Raw genomic sequence first — 15910 nt, forward strand, 5'->3', positions numbered from 1 at the left:
GTCGAATCGAGACATGTATGGGCAACATTAGAGGTTTTAGGATCTACGAAACGAGAGAAAGTGGAAAAGAGAAGTCGTTACGATCAATTTTCACTTTTCAGTTCCTGTTTCAATCAACTGCTCTGCTTTTGTGGGATTTCATGGTCTACCGCTGGTTCGGTATTTTTTACTTTCTTTCTCACTGAGCGAGGCCATTCATTCGGACAATGAGCTTCTATTCGATTTTTCGAAAGCGCCTGGTTTTAACTGGATTCAGTATACAAGTTCTCGGTGGATCAAAAATTCAGTTTCAACCGTTGGAAAGTCAAGTAATATCAAAGACTGTATCTTCTATTTAAGGAAATAAGAAATTATACATTCTACCGATCGAATTAATTGGTAAAGTAATTCAATAGTGATTGAGAAGAACAAGTCTGGCGCACTTCGACAGAACGGCAGCGCAGTCACCGCGAAATAAAATCCGCTGCAAATGCGCGAGTCACATCCAGACGCATGGCTTCCTCCAGCTCGATACCTCTGATTACGAACGCTCGTAATAGCGATTAATTAAGGACCGGCTTCGGAGCTGATTCCGGAAGTATCTCTGCGAAACCGATTCCCACAATTACCTAGGTTGCCCGAGCAAGAGCAACAACGTGCCGAATCATCGAGCCACATTGCGCATCCTCGGCATTGTAACAGTAATCCAAGGGTACCTGTTGGTTGCGCGATCATTAGTGTACTCATCGAGGTGAACAATAACTAGCGCTTCCTTAATTAACCCCGAATAACGCCTTCGGTTACGTAATCCCGAAACGTCGCGTTTCAACAAGCAAGTTCACATTCTCATCGGCTTTTCAGAGGTTTAAGGTCCTTCGGCGGCGCGACTCTCTCATCCTGGCTAACCAGCCAAAGTTCTTCATCTAATTTAATAAATGTCTGTTAACCCCTTCCACTACAATATCGTGTCTGACTCGTGATGAAGATGCAGAAAGAATAGAGACTACAGAAAAGTTGTAACCACTGAAACCGTAGAATAAATCGTAGAGCAGGGAGTGAAAGAACATCGAAACCAGTGCATTAAATTTTGTCTAGCCAGCCAGCATGCTCGCAGCACCGTACAACCCTCGTCGCTAATGGATCCACGACAGGATCGTTGATCGATCGTTGAGGATCGTCGAAATGAAAGGCGAGAGCCCCGTCTAGGAGGGAAAAATCGACGGGTGTCGTTGAAAGGTTTCGCGTTACCGTGTTCTGCCCGCATGCTGCACACCCCCATGGCTTCCATCATGGCGTCGATCTACCTATGCCTCGATATAAACCGTGAAAAGGCGGCTGAACAACGTCTTAATAAAACTGTTGCGTCGCGGGGCTAGCCGCAACGTGGATCGTTCAAAGAGAAATGGATCGTCCTTATTCTGCCGGCTTGTCAACTAACTGACAAAAGATTCGCAACGCAGCGAGATTGCAGCTTGCTGCACGTTGCCGCCGGTTAATGACGAGTGACTCGGCGCGATGACGTTGGACAGATGGTGATCGGAGGGTGACATCCTCCGATGTATCAAGAACGAAGACGCGACGAATCTTGCCACAGGAAATTTGCACATTTTCTGGATGGGACAAAGAATTTTAACGACGCGGCTCTCGGATCTCTGTTGACGACTCATGATCGTGTTTTTGTAGTTTGAACCCCCGTTCATCCCTCCCGAATTAAATTCATACGAGGCTCTTCCGTGTGTACACTAGATGGGGCAATGAATTTGGAAATGTTGGCTGCACTGTGCGTTCTTTCGTTATTCTATCACAGTGTGAATCATTTTGTGCACATTTCGATCGCGAGTTCTCTCCACAACTGGTTCCATTTCAACGCACATGTCGGAAGAAAAATGTTTTCCGTGTCAACACGTATCTGACATGTGAGTTTAAGGAATCGTCCCCCAGAACTTTCGGAGTCGCTATTTATTTTTCTTGCGACACAAGATAAATTCACAGGTTCCATTCTGCTTTTCTCAGGTTGTCTTTAAATATAAACGTGAAAGCGGAAACGACCTGAAACAATTTTTTCTCACAATATTTTCGTACAAGAAAACTATTCCTTAAACATGTTCGACGCTTCTTTGATTCGATCTCCGCGAAAAATACAGTGAACCGACCGGGTAGAAATTAGTGGTAATAATTGGCGAACCCCTGCGGCCGCGGAACAGCCCTTAAACAAAACAACCGCGCCAGATGTCCAGTGTTTCAACGATTTCTCAGATACAGTAAAAATTCTAGCAAAATTCCGCTGTCGGCAGCTGTTGCTGGCGGGCCACTCGTTCGCCGCACGTGAGCACGGTAGGACCTTTGTGCCATTGTTTCGCCGGCATAATGCACTCGAATTGTGCGCGACAGCCACACCAGCCGGAGCGAGACAGCTAAATAGCACGTAGAACAAGAGTGAGAGAGTGAGAGAGGAACACTGCGAAGCTTGAGGAGAAGAACAAGAAGACCGGGAGGAGAGAAAAAAAAGAGGGAATCGGTTCGGTCACACGATCGATCGCGAGGAAAAGAAAAGCCCTCTCGACTCGAGCCGGCGACGAGTGCACTCGGGGAAAGTTGAATCGGAACCCGGAGAGGAGGGAAAAAGCGTAGGAACGTTTGACAGATGTCGTCTCTCCGCAAGATGGCTCCTTGTTCAAAAGCGCCCTCCGCCTTTCGCTCGAGAAACAATAACAAACACTTACGTAGCCGTGCGCTGTTCTTGATTCAGCGCGAAACGCGAATTCAAAACGAACTTTCTGCCCCGTTGAAGATCCATCGAATCGCCATTAGAGTCTCGTGTACTCACGAAAGTATTCGAACGCGCTTTAGAACAGTTGTAATAGTTTATAATTAGACTGCGGATTTTATGCATTTATGACAAAAATGGGCGAGTGTAATTTCAAACAATAAAGAGATTACAAGAATGTAACAGTATCAATAAATTTCTCATAGCTTAATAAAACCACTAAAGAGAGAAATAAATTCCTACTTGGTTCTTATGTCTTGCAATTCATGCATACAATTTTTATTTCACATAAAGATCCGCAGTCTATTTATAATGTACGGACGAACTGCAAAATGATTGTATGTTGGAGGGAAAGTTCTGTCGTGTTTTAAATAAGCAGGCAGGTAAGTTGTTACAAGTAATGGAAATCACATACTTCAATAATGTCGAGCACATATATTGCTGTAAATTGATTCGTGCGATCGCGAGAAGCTTCCGGGCGACATTCGCGATACCGTCTCGACAGAGCCGCAGTCTGTTCGCCTCGGTATCACCGTAATGCAACAGTAACGCAATTATCGCGCTCCCGGAACACGGTCTCTCGAATCCTCCCAGCTCCGCGTCCTTTGATCTCGAGCCCCGGCTTTTTTCCTCGGACGCACTTTGTTCGGGACGATCCGTGTATCCGTGGGCGTTCAGAAGAGAGTAGATAGCAGAAAAGGAAGACGACGAGGGACGGAGGAAGGCGCGAAGCGCGGGAGGAGAAGACAGAGGAAGCATTCATGGAACAACGACACGTGTTTCCTCGCGATCGACTCCCTCTCGCGCCTCGTCGCTCCTCCCGGAGAGTGTCCGCCGGGAAACTTGGTTAATTGCACGCGAAATTTATCCGTTAACGAACCGGGAACGCCAGTGTCGCGATTAACATCGTGGGAAAGCCTTCATTCTTTATTTGCTTCGGTCGAAGATCTTCAAATTGAAAGTCTCCGAAAGAGGACGGCATTTAGGAATTAATTTCAGAAAAACGATAGGAGCTAATGAATTGAAATTTCGTACAAATTTTTATAGAACTCTCTGTTAATCTTTAATTAAATTAACGCTCAGTCGAACCTCCTGTCAAAAATGTTAACAGAGACTAGTTGTTTTATTTGGATTGAAACGTTATTACTATATTGCGAGCAACTAAAGGTTCAAAATCCCGAGTACCGATCCCGCGCGCACTGGACTACCCTCTCGGAACCTCCCCTTAGGAGAAATAAAAATCTCCAGCCGATATCGATCGAGCAACGGACCTCGACCTCGCCACGAGAGGTCCTCGAGGACCAAGAAGGCCGGGAAAAAACGTTCCGGCAGGATCGGAGCAGTCGACTAATGGCGATCGAACAAGAATCCTGCGCTGGTCCCTTTCGGATCTTGATAATTTCCTGGGTAAACAGTGGCATTGTGCTGCTGCGTGTCTTTTGTCGCCCTTCCGGGGAGACTCTCTTTTGTGATCGAACCTCGTCGATCATCCCAGCTATCGTTCACTTATTTGTTCGAACGACCGTTGCTCCAGCAGCTTCTAAATGCTAAATGATCCCCCGGCAAGTTGTCCTCCGCTAATTCTTCCGGCGAGTCATCGAGCCTTGATCCATTACGCGCCTGTTGAACTTTTAGGGTTGCAGTTCCTCTTTTTTCCTCTAGCTTCTGCAGGCTGGAAAATTTGTCCGGAGAAGATATCCGCTGAATCGATATATGCCTCTTCCTCAGGTTTCCATCGGGTTTCTTCTCCCCTTTTGTTCACGTGTCACCTTGTTCGTTCGCCGCCACGTCATTTTCTTCGTTTCCGAATCCCCGACACGTTCTACGACCAGAAGGGTGGAGACTGAATCTTTACCGTGAGTCACCGTCTATTCACGGACCTGCTTTTCCCCGGTTCGGATAAAAATCCAGCGTGTATAAATAGATAACGGCAATTAATCGCGTCCGAGCCGGGACGCCTCGCCGGAAATCGAGCCGATGTGAACGCTCACGTATGTATAATTACTACACTGCGGATTTTTATGCGTTTATCAGGAAATGAACTGAGCGAAACGTAACATAGTGAAGGATATAAAAAATTTAGAGATTTTTTTATGTCGTTTGCAGCGTAGAAACGCTATTAAAGAGTGAAATAAATTTTTATTCAAGCTACTGCTTCCCACAATCGATGCAGAGTATTTTTATTTTGCATAAAAATTTCAGTTTACCGGGATTTTCATCGTGTCGATCGTGTGAGGGAAGTTTTCTTCGTGTAACGCGTTCAACAAAATGGTAACTGGAACGTTCGAAGAACGTTTACTCGGTAGAATGGTTTTAATATCGTTAGCCTGGTTCGATGGGGATAGGTTTACCAAGACTTCTTCTCCCTGGCGATTGTCATTCCCGATTGTTCCTCTCCGACGTCATTGTCGAAGCTGTGCAACAATGGCCTTTGTCGCGACACGAACAATCCAACGGTGTTTATCGGAGAATTTTCCAGTCGGAAAACATTTCACCGGACGGATCAATGGGGAAACAGAAGTATTGTGCGAATTTGCATGCCGGCAACAACTATTTTTAGGTGAAATTGTTTTACTCCGCTGCGGTGTATCGATGTGTCCTACATGGAGCACAGTATTTTCTTTTTTTAAATAAATGGAACCCTTAGAACCGATATCCGAAGCTTCCAGAACGTCTATGTGGCAGAAGCTACATCGATTCGATGATTTCATGCACACTGTATTATGTATCTTCTGCATTAGATCGGAAGGAAGCTAACGGTAACAGTTAATCTGTACTAACTAGACTATAACGTAACGATACTGTTAAATAAATTTATGGATCTCCGTAACAAACTGTATGGCGAATACAATACAAATTTTTCCTGGAATACAAAATAGATAGGGTTCGGTACTATTTTTATTTGTTCTGGATCTACAAATAGTTTTCCCATTAAAAATAGGATTTTAATTCATTGCGCTTTCTTCAAATTTGTCTATAAAAATTGGAAATTGCATAAACATCTGCCGCCTATTGATTCTTCCGCGAACGTAAACTGATCAAAGCGAGAAAGGGGAAGTGCAAGGATGAATCGAGGATCATCCGAGCAACGGTAGATCGAAGATCGTTACCGGAAGCTGTTGCAGATCTGGTCGGTGCAAGGTGTCTCACGGACGAAGATCGAGGGAAGGAAAAAATAAAATACACAAGAGCGGAGTATGGTTGCGAGGGACATACGCGAACAGGGGATGAAAAGCGGGATGATAATAAATGACTAGCTCGAAGACGAGCGCTCGATTCACATGAGAAGATTGATGAGTAAGACGAAGGGGATGGTTGGCCAGTTCCGCTCTCTCTCTCTTTCTTTCTCTCTCTGAAACGACGCCCTTCCTCGCATATTTTAATCCCCGAATCGACGGGGAACAGGATCATAGAGATACATACTTGCGTTTTGTATAGTCAGCATAGTGTCGCGGTGAAACGAGCTCGGGATTCAATTCGTTCGAAGCCGCGCGTCGATAATTAATGGGCGCCGCCGCCGTTCCTTCCGCCTTAATCGGCCCGCGGAATAATGAATCCTTGAGCGTGGCTGCCGGATCGAATACATTATCTGCGATGCGGATTTTTATGCAAATACAACGTTTTATGGGCGGCTTTTAATCGAGGATTACCGGCTCGCTCGGGTTTTCACAACCGAGCATTTTATTGTAATTCATCGTGTTTACAAACTTCGCTGTTTTACACTCGAACACTTGAAGTTGGCCATTTTGTGGAAGGTTCGATTTCGAACATGATTTAATTTCTTCGAGGAAATTTTTATGCTGTACATTTTTATCGAGCGTAAAGGAACATGGTCAAGTACGAGAAATCGGAAAATTATAATGACACTTTAGGCTTGCTTCCTCCCAGTGACATTCTGCACGGTAACCCAAGAACTGACCTCTCGGACAATCGCCGTCCGGTCGATTTATTCCCAAACACGGAGGATTGGTCTGTTGGTGGGGTGAAAGGCGCGTGACCCGTGAAAATCGTTGAAAACTGGAAAAGCTTTCTGGAAAGTGAGAAAGGAAGGCTCGCCCTTGGTCTAACACCGGGTGGGGGGATGTAGAAAACGATCTTTCCAGGCGACCGGATTCTCCGGGTAGAAGTGGTTGTCCCCCTTGTCGACTATACCAAATTTAGGCCTCTTCTGTTCGACTTCGCTGCTCCATTGTGTTTTAGGGATTGAGAAAAGTCGAAACGCACCGTTAGAACGATCTCGAGGAGCAAGTCTGGTGACTTGCGGAGCTGTTGTGTTTTTCCTTGGCAGCCTAATAGCCAAAAAACAGTGGAATCCATTACGGGAATCGTGATGGAAGGGGGTTCGGGATCAGGATTTTCCAGGCGGCGTGAATACGCCGGCAAAAACAGACGGGATCCCTCTAGAACGGGCCCGTAACGGGTTCCGGCGTGTAATTACCACTAACGAACCGTTTGTTTCGACCGACGAGACGCACGGTGACTCGCAGGTGTGCCTGCAGTGCTGCCAGGAGCCCGGCGCCTAACCGCGGTTGCATAATAAGCTGACTCGAGTCGTCCCGAGCGATTTCGTTCCGCGAGCAAATGGGAATCTCGAGGCAATTGCTCGTTACCCAGACCGATAACGATACTACTCGCAATCGGAGTGATCCGACGCTGAAAGATCGACTTGGCGTACAGGCCGGCTCAAATGATCGGGCTCGATCATGGTCCTGTTCTTTGCGAAATAGGCGAAGTGATCGTCCGAGTGCAATTTGCTGGAACTTGCCTCTTGTTCTTTAGGAACAAGGAACTTGATGTCATTATGATCACGATTATTATTTCGAACACATTGTTTTTTAGTGCAGTGACATCTTTTTAGTACTTTTACTTTAATACGTTTCTGGTACTTCCTCAATGTTTTTTTAAAAATTATAATCAGTTTCGTGAATCCACTTTGATCTAACGCTATCGTACAACAGAATCGAAGGGGCACAGCGTTCGTCCCGGATGTTTGAGCCAGTCTGTAGATCAGGCGAATTTCCTGGCCACGGCAGTTTCGAAACAGCCAACCGTGTTGTCGGTGGAAGTTATGGGGTTCCCTGGAAACGACATCGTTTTCACCGCGAGCCACGATCGCTGGTTGACGCAAGGGGTTTTCTGATTGGAGTGCTGCGCGGAGCCAGGCGGAACTGATAACCACTGATGCATTACTGTTGCGAGAAAATTTATTCCGGCGTTCGTTCACGTGTGCGGCAATGTTACGAAATTTTCTGCGTGGACCAACGATCGCTGATTGATCATTACCGCGCGTGACGTACGCGTGTAATTAGTAACAATGATGTCTTCGTTGCACCGTCCGCAATGCTATCGGAGATATTAATTCCGGTGCGAATTTCAAATCAGCGAATGATGAAACGACAATTAGCGGAAATAACAAGTAAATGATTGTATTATGAGTCCCAGAAAAGGAAATAATTACGCCAGAAATCAAATTAGTCTGGCGTAGACGAAAGAGGCGAGGATATAACGGACGATTTTATCGAGCCAGATCGAAATTGGGCGCTCTGATGTATCGGAGATGAATTATTTCATCAGCGTGTTTTATGAATTTACTTTTTCAATGTATTTTACGTGTTGAATTTGTTTCGTGAATTTATTTGACGAGCTTATTTCGTGAATGTACTTTACACGTCTATTTTGTACGGACGTATTTCACGCATTTGTTTTTTTTTATGAATTTATTTCAGGAATGTACGCATTTATTTTTCGAATTTATTACATGAACATTGTTCACTCATTCCTCGATGACACTCGCGTGTAACGAGAAATGATAAAAAATGTCAGAAGCTGAAACAATGATCGGTCGACTCACATATGTCTTGATTTGTTAAAAACTGGATCGATTCGTTTGACAGCGGACGGAATGTCACGGTCATGAGGCAGCGGCCATGTTGCGGGAACGGGGCGAGCCTAACAGTAAATTAATTAGGATTTCGAGCAGATGACAATCAGGTTGGTAATTCGTATCCAGCGGGAGAGACTGTCGTGCAGGCAGAGTGCACGGTACTGTCATGGTAGTTCCGTGGATAGCAGAGTACGCAGGTAACGGTGACCGTTTTTCCGTCAGCGTTCCTTGTTTTGCCTCTCGTCGACAGGCTCGACTCGCATGACGACTGCCAATGCGTATGGTTGTTCCCACCTCCGCTTCCTGGTCCCTGGCAGAGCTTCCGGTCTCGTGACAGCCCGTCCTGGTCCACCGCTCGTTCCGTCCCAACGTTACGGGTTTGTCACTTTCACGTCGCGTTTCACCTCGACACGGGCCTCGGTGCATTACTGCATTACTGCACATGCTTCCTTCCTAGTGCATTAGGAGCGCCGCTCAGAGAAACTCGATGATTCGCCGGCATTCGCTCGACACTCTGCGAGCACCTTGCCATTTTTCGCTGACTTTGCGCAATGGAGTTCTGGGGTAGGCCAATATCAAGACATTTCTTTCAACTCCAGATCATTCGTATTGTACGCAATCTTTTTGACATTGTGCACATCGAATTGAACCTGTTTTCTCGTGTAACAGTTGAGCTTTCCAAAATTTATAGAGTACAGACGAATTTAATCATGTTAAGACTGTTTTCAATAATGGTATGGCAATTTTTACTGGCGCCTCAGGGATAAAAAAAACCTTTTCTCTGTGTATGGGGTGCAAATGCAGCTTGACGAAAACGGGAAAAAAAGTTGACGAGTTGAAAATTCCGAAAAATTTTCTAGGAATGCTATTAAGTATTGCATACTTGTCTTTTAGAAAAGAATAAAATTTCACAAATACTTGCGCCGACAATTCTTTTCTTCCATTTTCCTCGAAAAATGTATGTCGGGTCCAATTACTTTTCTAATTGTAGAAAAGAACGGTGACTGTATAATTCATTAATAAAGCTGTATTCCTTAAAATTCAGCACTGAATTTGATATTCAAATCTTATAGTATTAAAAAGGAGTCTGTCGTAACCGTGAAAATTTTCCTCGCGAAGAGAAGGATCCCACGAAGATCACGGCGCGGCGGAAAAGGTCGGGGAAAAAAGGATCGGTTCCTCCTCGGTTGCAGTTTTCCGTTACCTCGGTCAACATCGAAAATCCTGTTGAACACTCCGCCATTTTTCACCTCGTTCGTTCACGGTACTCTGCCTCCTGTCAGGCCCGGCGCATCACCCTGGTCAAACAAGACCCCACATGATTCGTTTTTTCCGCGTCCTTGCCGAACCACCATGAATTATTTATTCACTGGGGATCATCAGCGGGTACACACCCTCGATTTTCCACGCAGCCGCCTCCTTCCATCCGGAACACTCTATGCCACTTCCTAACGATTTTTTGCACGACACCACGGCGCCCTTTGTCAGTGAAGTATGCACCGGGTAGCGTGGTGATCGACGTCGGATGCACAATGGAATCGAATTTTCTGAGGGCACGTGTGTGCTCTGGACGAACATGTTGACCTAGATTCTTTTTTAGAAATCATTCTGGGATTTATTAAAATTTGTTTGCAAGACTTGAGAATTGCATAAACATCTGCAGTCTATTTCCAACGTATTTCAATTTCATCAAAATCCGTGAGGAGGTGGTTTCGACAAGTCCACCCAAATTCGACGCGCGGAGAGTCGAATCTCCTGGAACACTGTGGAAACGGAATCGTCTAGCCACTGTTGCGTGTCACCGTGAACGAAGTTAACGGTATCGATCTCGGGGCCAGCCGAGAACGAGACGGACACCCGGTATACGTGACAGCCGTGCGTTATCCTAGGATCTGAGGAAATAAACGGTTTCCTGAGTGAAACGTGCTACCGCGGGCGTGGGCTCTCGCCGCCGCCAACAGCCAGATAAAAGCACGCGCGCGCCTGGGGAACCTCTTTCCACGGAGAGTGCCGAAGAACGATGTTCGTCCGTGGTTCATAAATATTCATGCACTTCCGTAATAAAAAATTCGTGAATGGAAAAAGGGAATTGTCCTTGGCCGGTTGGCGCGGCGTCTTGCAGGAAGAAACGCTTCGGTTACGTTCACCTCTTCGTCCCTGTCCTTGGCTGTCTTAAAAAATTGCTTCCACTTATGGCAGATGCGGCGACAGTTCGCTCTCCCCTCCACCCGTCCCCCCGTAAATTAATAATCAAGGCTGCGAGTGCGTGAGCGGGCCTCCCACAATGTCGCGTTCTTTCGCCGGCTACTTCGAAGTTCAAAGAAAAATTGCATCTTTGCAAAATACGTAAAGCCGTTGAATAAAGTATTTCGCCGAGGTTGGAACGACCTAGAAAATTTCTCGTCCACGAGCGAGCCCAAAAATTCCACAACGGTTAAACTCGTTGGTATTGACCCATTAAGGTTAATTGTTCCAGTAATTCGTCGTTCGCGTGGTAGTCGCCGGGTTTACAATAGCGAAACAGCTGTTCGACGATTTCGAAGAAGGTGTGATCGTATTTTCCAGTCGAGGAAATTTCTATTCGATCTTCGAAAGTGTCTCCCGATGAACAGACTCAATGTTCCTGTTTGTACTGGACGGATCACTGTAGCAGAAACCGTGTTTCTGAAGAATCCCGAAGGAAAAGGCGGCGTGTCCGTTCTCTCACGGTCCATTAAGCCCGAGAAGTCGTACGCGAGGCGTTCGTGTGAACGCCCCATAAATAAGGCGATCCTCTCTAGAACCCGCATCCTGCCGATCCGAAAGTACCACGGATAAACCAGTAATACTTGACACGAGAATGTGACCTTATTTCTGGAACCAGCGACGCACGCGTTTTCTATAATTGACCGTTGTCCGGATGATTCTCATTCTTAGAGTCCGTTCGCGAGGCTCGACGCTCCTATTACAGGTTCCTCTTTATTTCTTTCGTAGAACTTATTCTAAACCGTGAAAAATTGGCTTTCATTTTCCCTTAAGAAACCTCTCCGAACGTAATATTTCTACGAAAGAAAGTAAAAACGTGGAGCTTCGAAGAAAATCGGCGTGGCAGGAGCAGCAGCGAGGGGACCAGTTCGCAGCGTGCGAGAAAGTGCGAATTAAAAATCGGAACATAAATTCTTCGGGCTCGTTCTCCATGGTCCGACGATCGGCGGGCTCGCTCGGGAAATCGGCACGCGGCGCTCGCATACATTACTCGAGGGGAATATGCGGCGGCGCGGTGACACGCGAGAGCCTAACAAGCCGATCGTGACATACGTGACAGCCTGGAAGAACTATCGGGATTATGGTTGTGTCTCGTCGAAGCCGAGAAATCCTGTCGTCACCGTGAAAGTCCCCCGAGATACCGCCCCGAAAAGAAACCGATTCTCGTTTCCACGACGGACACGCTTGGAAAAATTGCCCCCGCGGGGGAAAAACAACGAACCGAAAGCGTCCGGGACCGATTTTCTAATTCGTATCATGTGCCAAACCAGTCCGACGACCGCCGGTGAATCATGTTTCAGGGTCAACATCGTCCGCGGCAATTACTGCTAGCGTGATTTTCCCAGAACGAAGTTACGAAACCCACGTGAATCATGATCGCGACCGGTGAAACCGGCATTGCGCCGCCATTCTTTTTCGGTGCAGATTGCGTGCACCTGTTTAAGGGTCGAGTCCGACACGCGAGTCTCGCCCTGGAAACGATCCGGAGCGATTCCTTGACGCATAGTTGTGTCAGGCATTTCGAAAGGAGTCAATCTTTCACAACCCTTAAAATTTTCTATAATATTCAATCATGATATAGTTTCAATGCATATTTTTATACCTTAAATGTCGAGTAATCTATTGAAGAACACAGAAGCTACAATAATTTTGATATCTATCAACAAAAATATGGTTCAAAGAGAAAGTGGAAAATTGAAAGTGGATTCAAGTTTTAGCGTGCTTTAACCCACAAATAAATTTTCATTGAAGAAACGCTGTTGACTCGAGACTGGTCACGATTAGACAAATCGATCAGCGTCCTGGGAGCATCTATGGATCACAATCCGAAACCCTAGGGACTCCGAGCAATGCCCACGCGTCTATCTTTAGTGTCATTGATCGTCGTCCGTTTTCATGGCGTCAAACCCCGACGCAGGACGTCAGAAGGACGAGGTTGGCATTGAACGTAACCCCCCGGGTTCTTCTATCTTTAGCCGTGTCGGATCGATGCGGATATGGAAATAATCACAGGCTATTCGCGAGCCATCAGCTGGTGCTCGAGTAGACCAGGTGAGGGCGTGTACAGCACGCGGTGTCCATCTGTGCTGTTGGAATGCAGGTGAAAGACCCCCGAGTCCCAGCCGACGCCGATTTGTCGGTATCGGGGCCGAGCACTCGAGGAATCCGGTCGATCGCGTCCTTCTGATAACGAGCCACAAACGTCCTTCGGAACCACTGATAAGGCATTCCTGCGTCGGCGTTTAATGGACGTGCCCGCGGCCGACCGTTTTCCGGCCACCTCGACGTGACTTCTCGGACGCGTGCTCGATACCACCGTCGAGATAATCGACTGACAATTGCGCAACCAACTCCTCAACGATGACGATCACTGACAGATTCGCGCTGGGACTCGCGTCAGACAAGATGACGCTCTTCTTTCGGCTCTGATTCGCGACGATTCGATCGTCGTCGCAATTTCATCGACCATTCATCCATAATATAATATACGAAACTAGCTGTCTGTAAACATAACTTTAATTGTTATTTTCGAAATTATACAAAATTTTCCTTTGTAGAACTTTGGAAATATAATCGTAAAAAGCAAAGACTATTATATCCTGAAAAAAGTATCAATGCAACATCGACACTGTTCATTTTAATTCGGGAAAAATGCGGGACCAAAATATGACGCGGGATTGCAAACCCTACACAATGGTACGTTTGTGTACGATCCGATGACGATCGTAATTCGAGATTTTGACGGGGGCGTAGACCGAGGGTGGAGACTTTTTTCTCCCGTGGGGACGACGAGTAAAATTGATCAGCGTTGACGACGACCACCCCCAAGTAAACAAGAAACTCTGACGTACAATTTCTATCTTTGGGCCGAGCCAGAATAGTCACGAATGGCCGGCGTGGGCGTGATTCGGTACCATTTCGAGCGGTAATTGCTCGGCTGAATAGAAACCGGCCTAAGGGAGACCACAGGGTGTCTTCGTGACACTTTGGTCCATCTTCACTCCTACGCTGCTCGTCTGGATGACGTCAATCTCACGATAGTGTGTCTGGACTTACGTGGTTTATCCGTTTTCGTGATTGTACTCGGTGACTCAGAAACGTTTGCTCGAACGTAAACTGATCACCTCGACCGTGAGTTAATTAACCCAATTAACCCGTGGATTTTCATTGGATCAGCCGTTTGACAAATACAGGAATAGCCGAACAATATATGTAGTTCCGTTCCGTCTGACAACCCCTTCGGAAAGCATCAATCCCTCTTCAACTATAAAAGGAAGAAGATCTATATTTATATGGTCAACTATGTGCGAGTAGTTGACTGTATTTACACTTTGTAAATGTCAAGAGCGTCGTCGACGTTCAGCCGGTCAAAGGGAACGTCTCTGTTAGCCGTCGACGTGAACCGAGTCGCACGACATCGAATAAATTATGCACAGTCCGAGGGGTACTTTTAATTAGATACGATTGGGGGCAAAGGTCGCGGCCGGCTATCCTCAATTACCCCTAGCAGAGCCGATCAATAAGTCCGAATCAGCGTATCGTTGGGTCTGATTGATCCTCATTAGACCCTTAATTTTTTACTTGTTCCAGGCGAGCTGTACGTGGAGGATCTAGGCGAGAGACGGGTCGTGTCCATCAGGATGGGATGGTTGTGGGTCGAGGGTACGCCGATGAGGCTGCCCCTCAGGGCGTTGAACCTGAGACAGGCGGCTCCCAGCCTGTGTCAACCTCATGCTCTCGCCCTGGGGTTCACCCTGAGCAACTCGCAGGATCATGCTCTTGCCACATTTTGGGTAAGTTGAACGTTTATATTACCATTACTTCAAATGATTCATGGTTACGTTCCTCGCAAATCTTCGTGGAGTTATTTACAAGGTCCGACTAACTGTGTTAAGAAGGTAGACTCGTTTCCACGGTTAAAAACAAGCGAAAATGAGGCTTTGGTAGTCCTTTCACTGTCCCAGCTTCAAATCGATTTATCCTGTTACTATGCAAGCTTAAGGGGGTAGATTACCTTTTCTAGGATTGCAAGGGTGCGGGATGCGCGATGCGCCTTCTCATTTCTCGATAATGCAATGATGGTCTTTGCAACTCGACTCAAAAGTCCTATTTACGTTCTATTCACGTTTACGAGGCGTAATTTGAATATTTGGAAATTGGAGGGCCCAGTGATTGAAATACTGGAAACGCAGGAAGAGTGTACGGTTTCGTGAAGTTCGAGTCGAATTGGACGAGTATCGATACGCCCAGCGAAGTGCAACGTGCACGGAGAGAAACACACAGGCGATCAAACGTTCGGATCGAGGAGGAAGTCGAGGAGCCAGGATAGGCGAGACAGTATAATCGCTGCGGCACGCAATGTAATCGCATGTAAATGACTTTTATCTGCGGCACGATCCGTTTCCTTGCCCGTAAACACTTTCTCGCCGCGCGCGGCCTCTACCAGCTCCCGTTTTGCTGAACGCTGTAACTTCTAATTACGGCCCCGTCGCCGTTCGATTTCCAGCTCGTTATACAATCCCGCGGCCACGATCTCAGCCAGTCCCGGTCTCGATTCCTAGACACCGCCAAAAATTTCGTTTCGTCCGACTTTCTCCGCTGCTGCTTTGCATAATGTGTCTCGGGCGGCGCTCGATTCACTCCACTCGATGTCCACGAGACTCTGGAACGTCCATCTACAATATTTCTCCGTCTTTTCAACGTGATCGAACGGCAGACTGAATTTTCAAATTCTACAGCCACCGCCATAATATTTTTCTTCTGTTAGAGTCGCTTTAGACTGCTCGCCAACCATGAAATTTCGAAAAGTAATTTCGTTTTTCGTGTACCTTTATAGGTAACGTGTAACCTTATTTTAAATCGCAAAACCGTGATATATATCTTGACAAACGACCTAATAGTGTGTTCGAATTAAGCCTTATGCGAATGACCAAAATTTTGCACTTTACAGTTTCAATTATGCGTATTTTTATGCCTTCCGTGTAAATTAATCTGTGGTCATTCAAGAGCATAAAAAGGAACAATAATTTCGCGAT

General features: G+C 46.4%; 1 protein-coding gene across 1 annotated transcript in view; it reads left to right on the forward strand.

Annotated features, from left to right (window-relative positions):
- The window catches only part of LOC143215324 (uncharacterized), a 47233-nt gene that overhangs the window by 26611 nt on the left and 4712 nt on the right, over nt 1–15910 (forward strand). Inside the window, exon 2 of the mRNA XM_076437377.1 lies at nt 14466–14668. Within this exon, the coding sequence (XP_076293492.1) occupies nt 14466–14668 (203 nt within the window). The remainder of the gene's footprint in view (nt 1–14465; nt 14669–15910) is intronic.

The sequence above is a fragment of the Lasioglossum baleicum genome, chromosome 13 (assembly GCF_051020765.1).
Source record: "Lasioglossum baleicum chromosome 13, iyLasBale1, whole genome shotgun sequence".
NCBI classification, from domain to species: Eukaryota; Metazoa; Arthropoda; class Insecta; order Hymenoptera; family Halictidae; genus Lasioglossum; species Lasioglossum baleicum.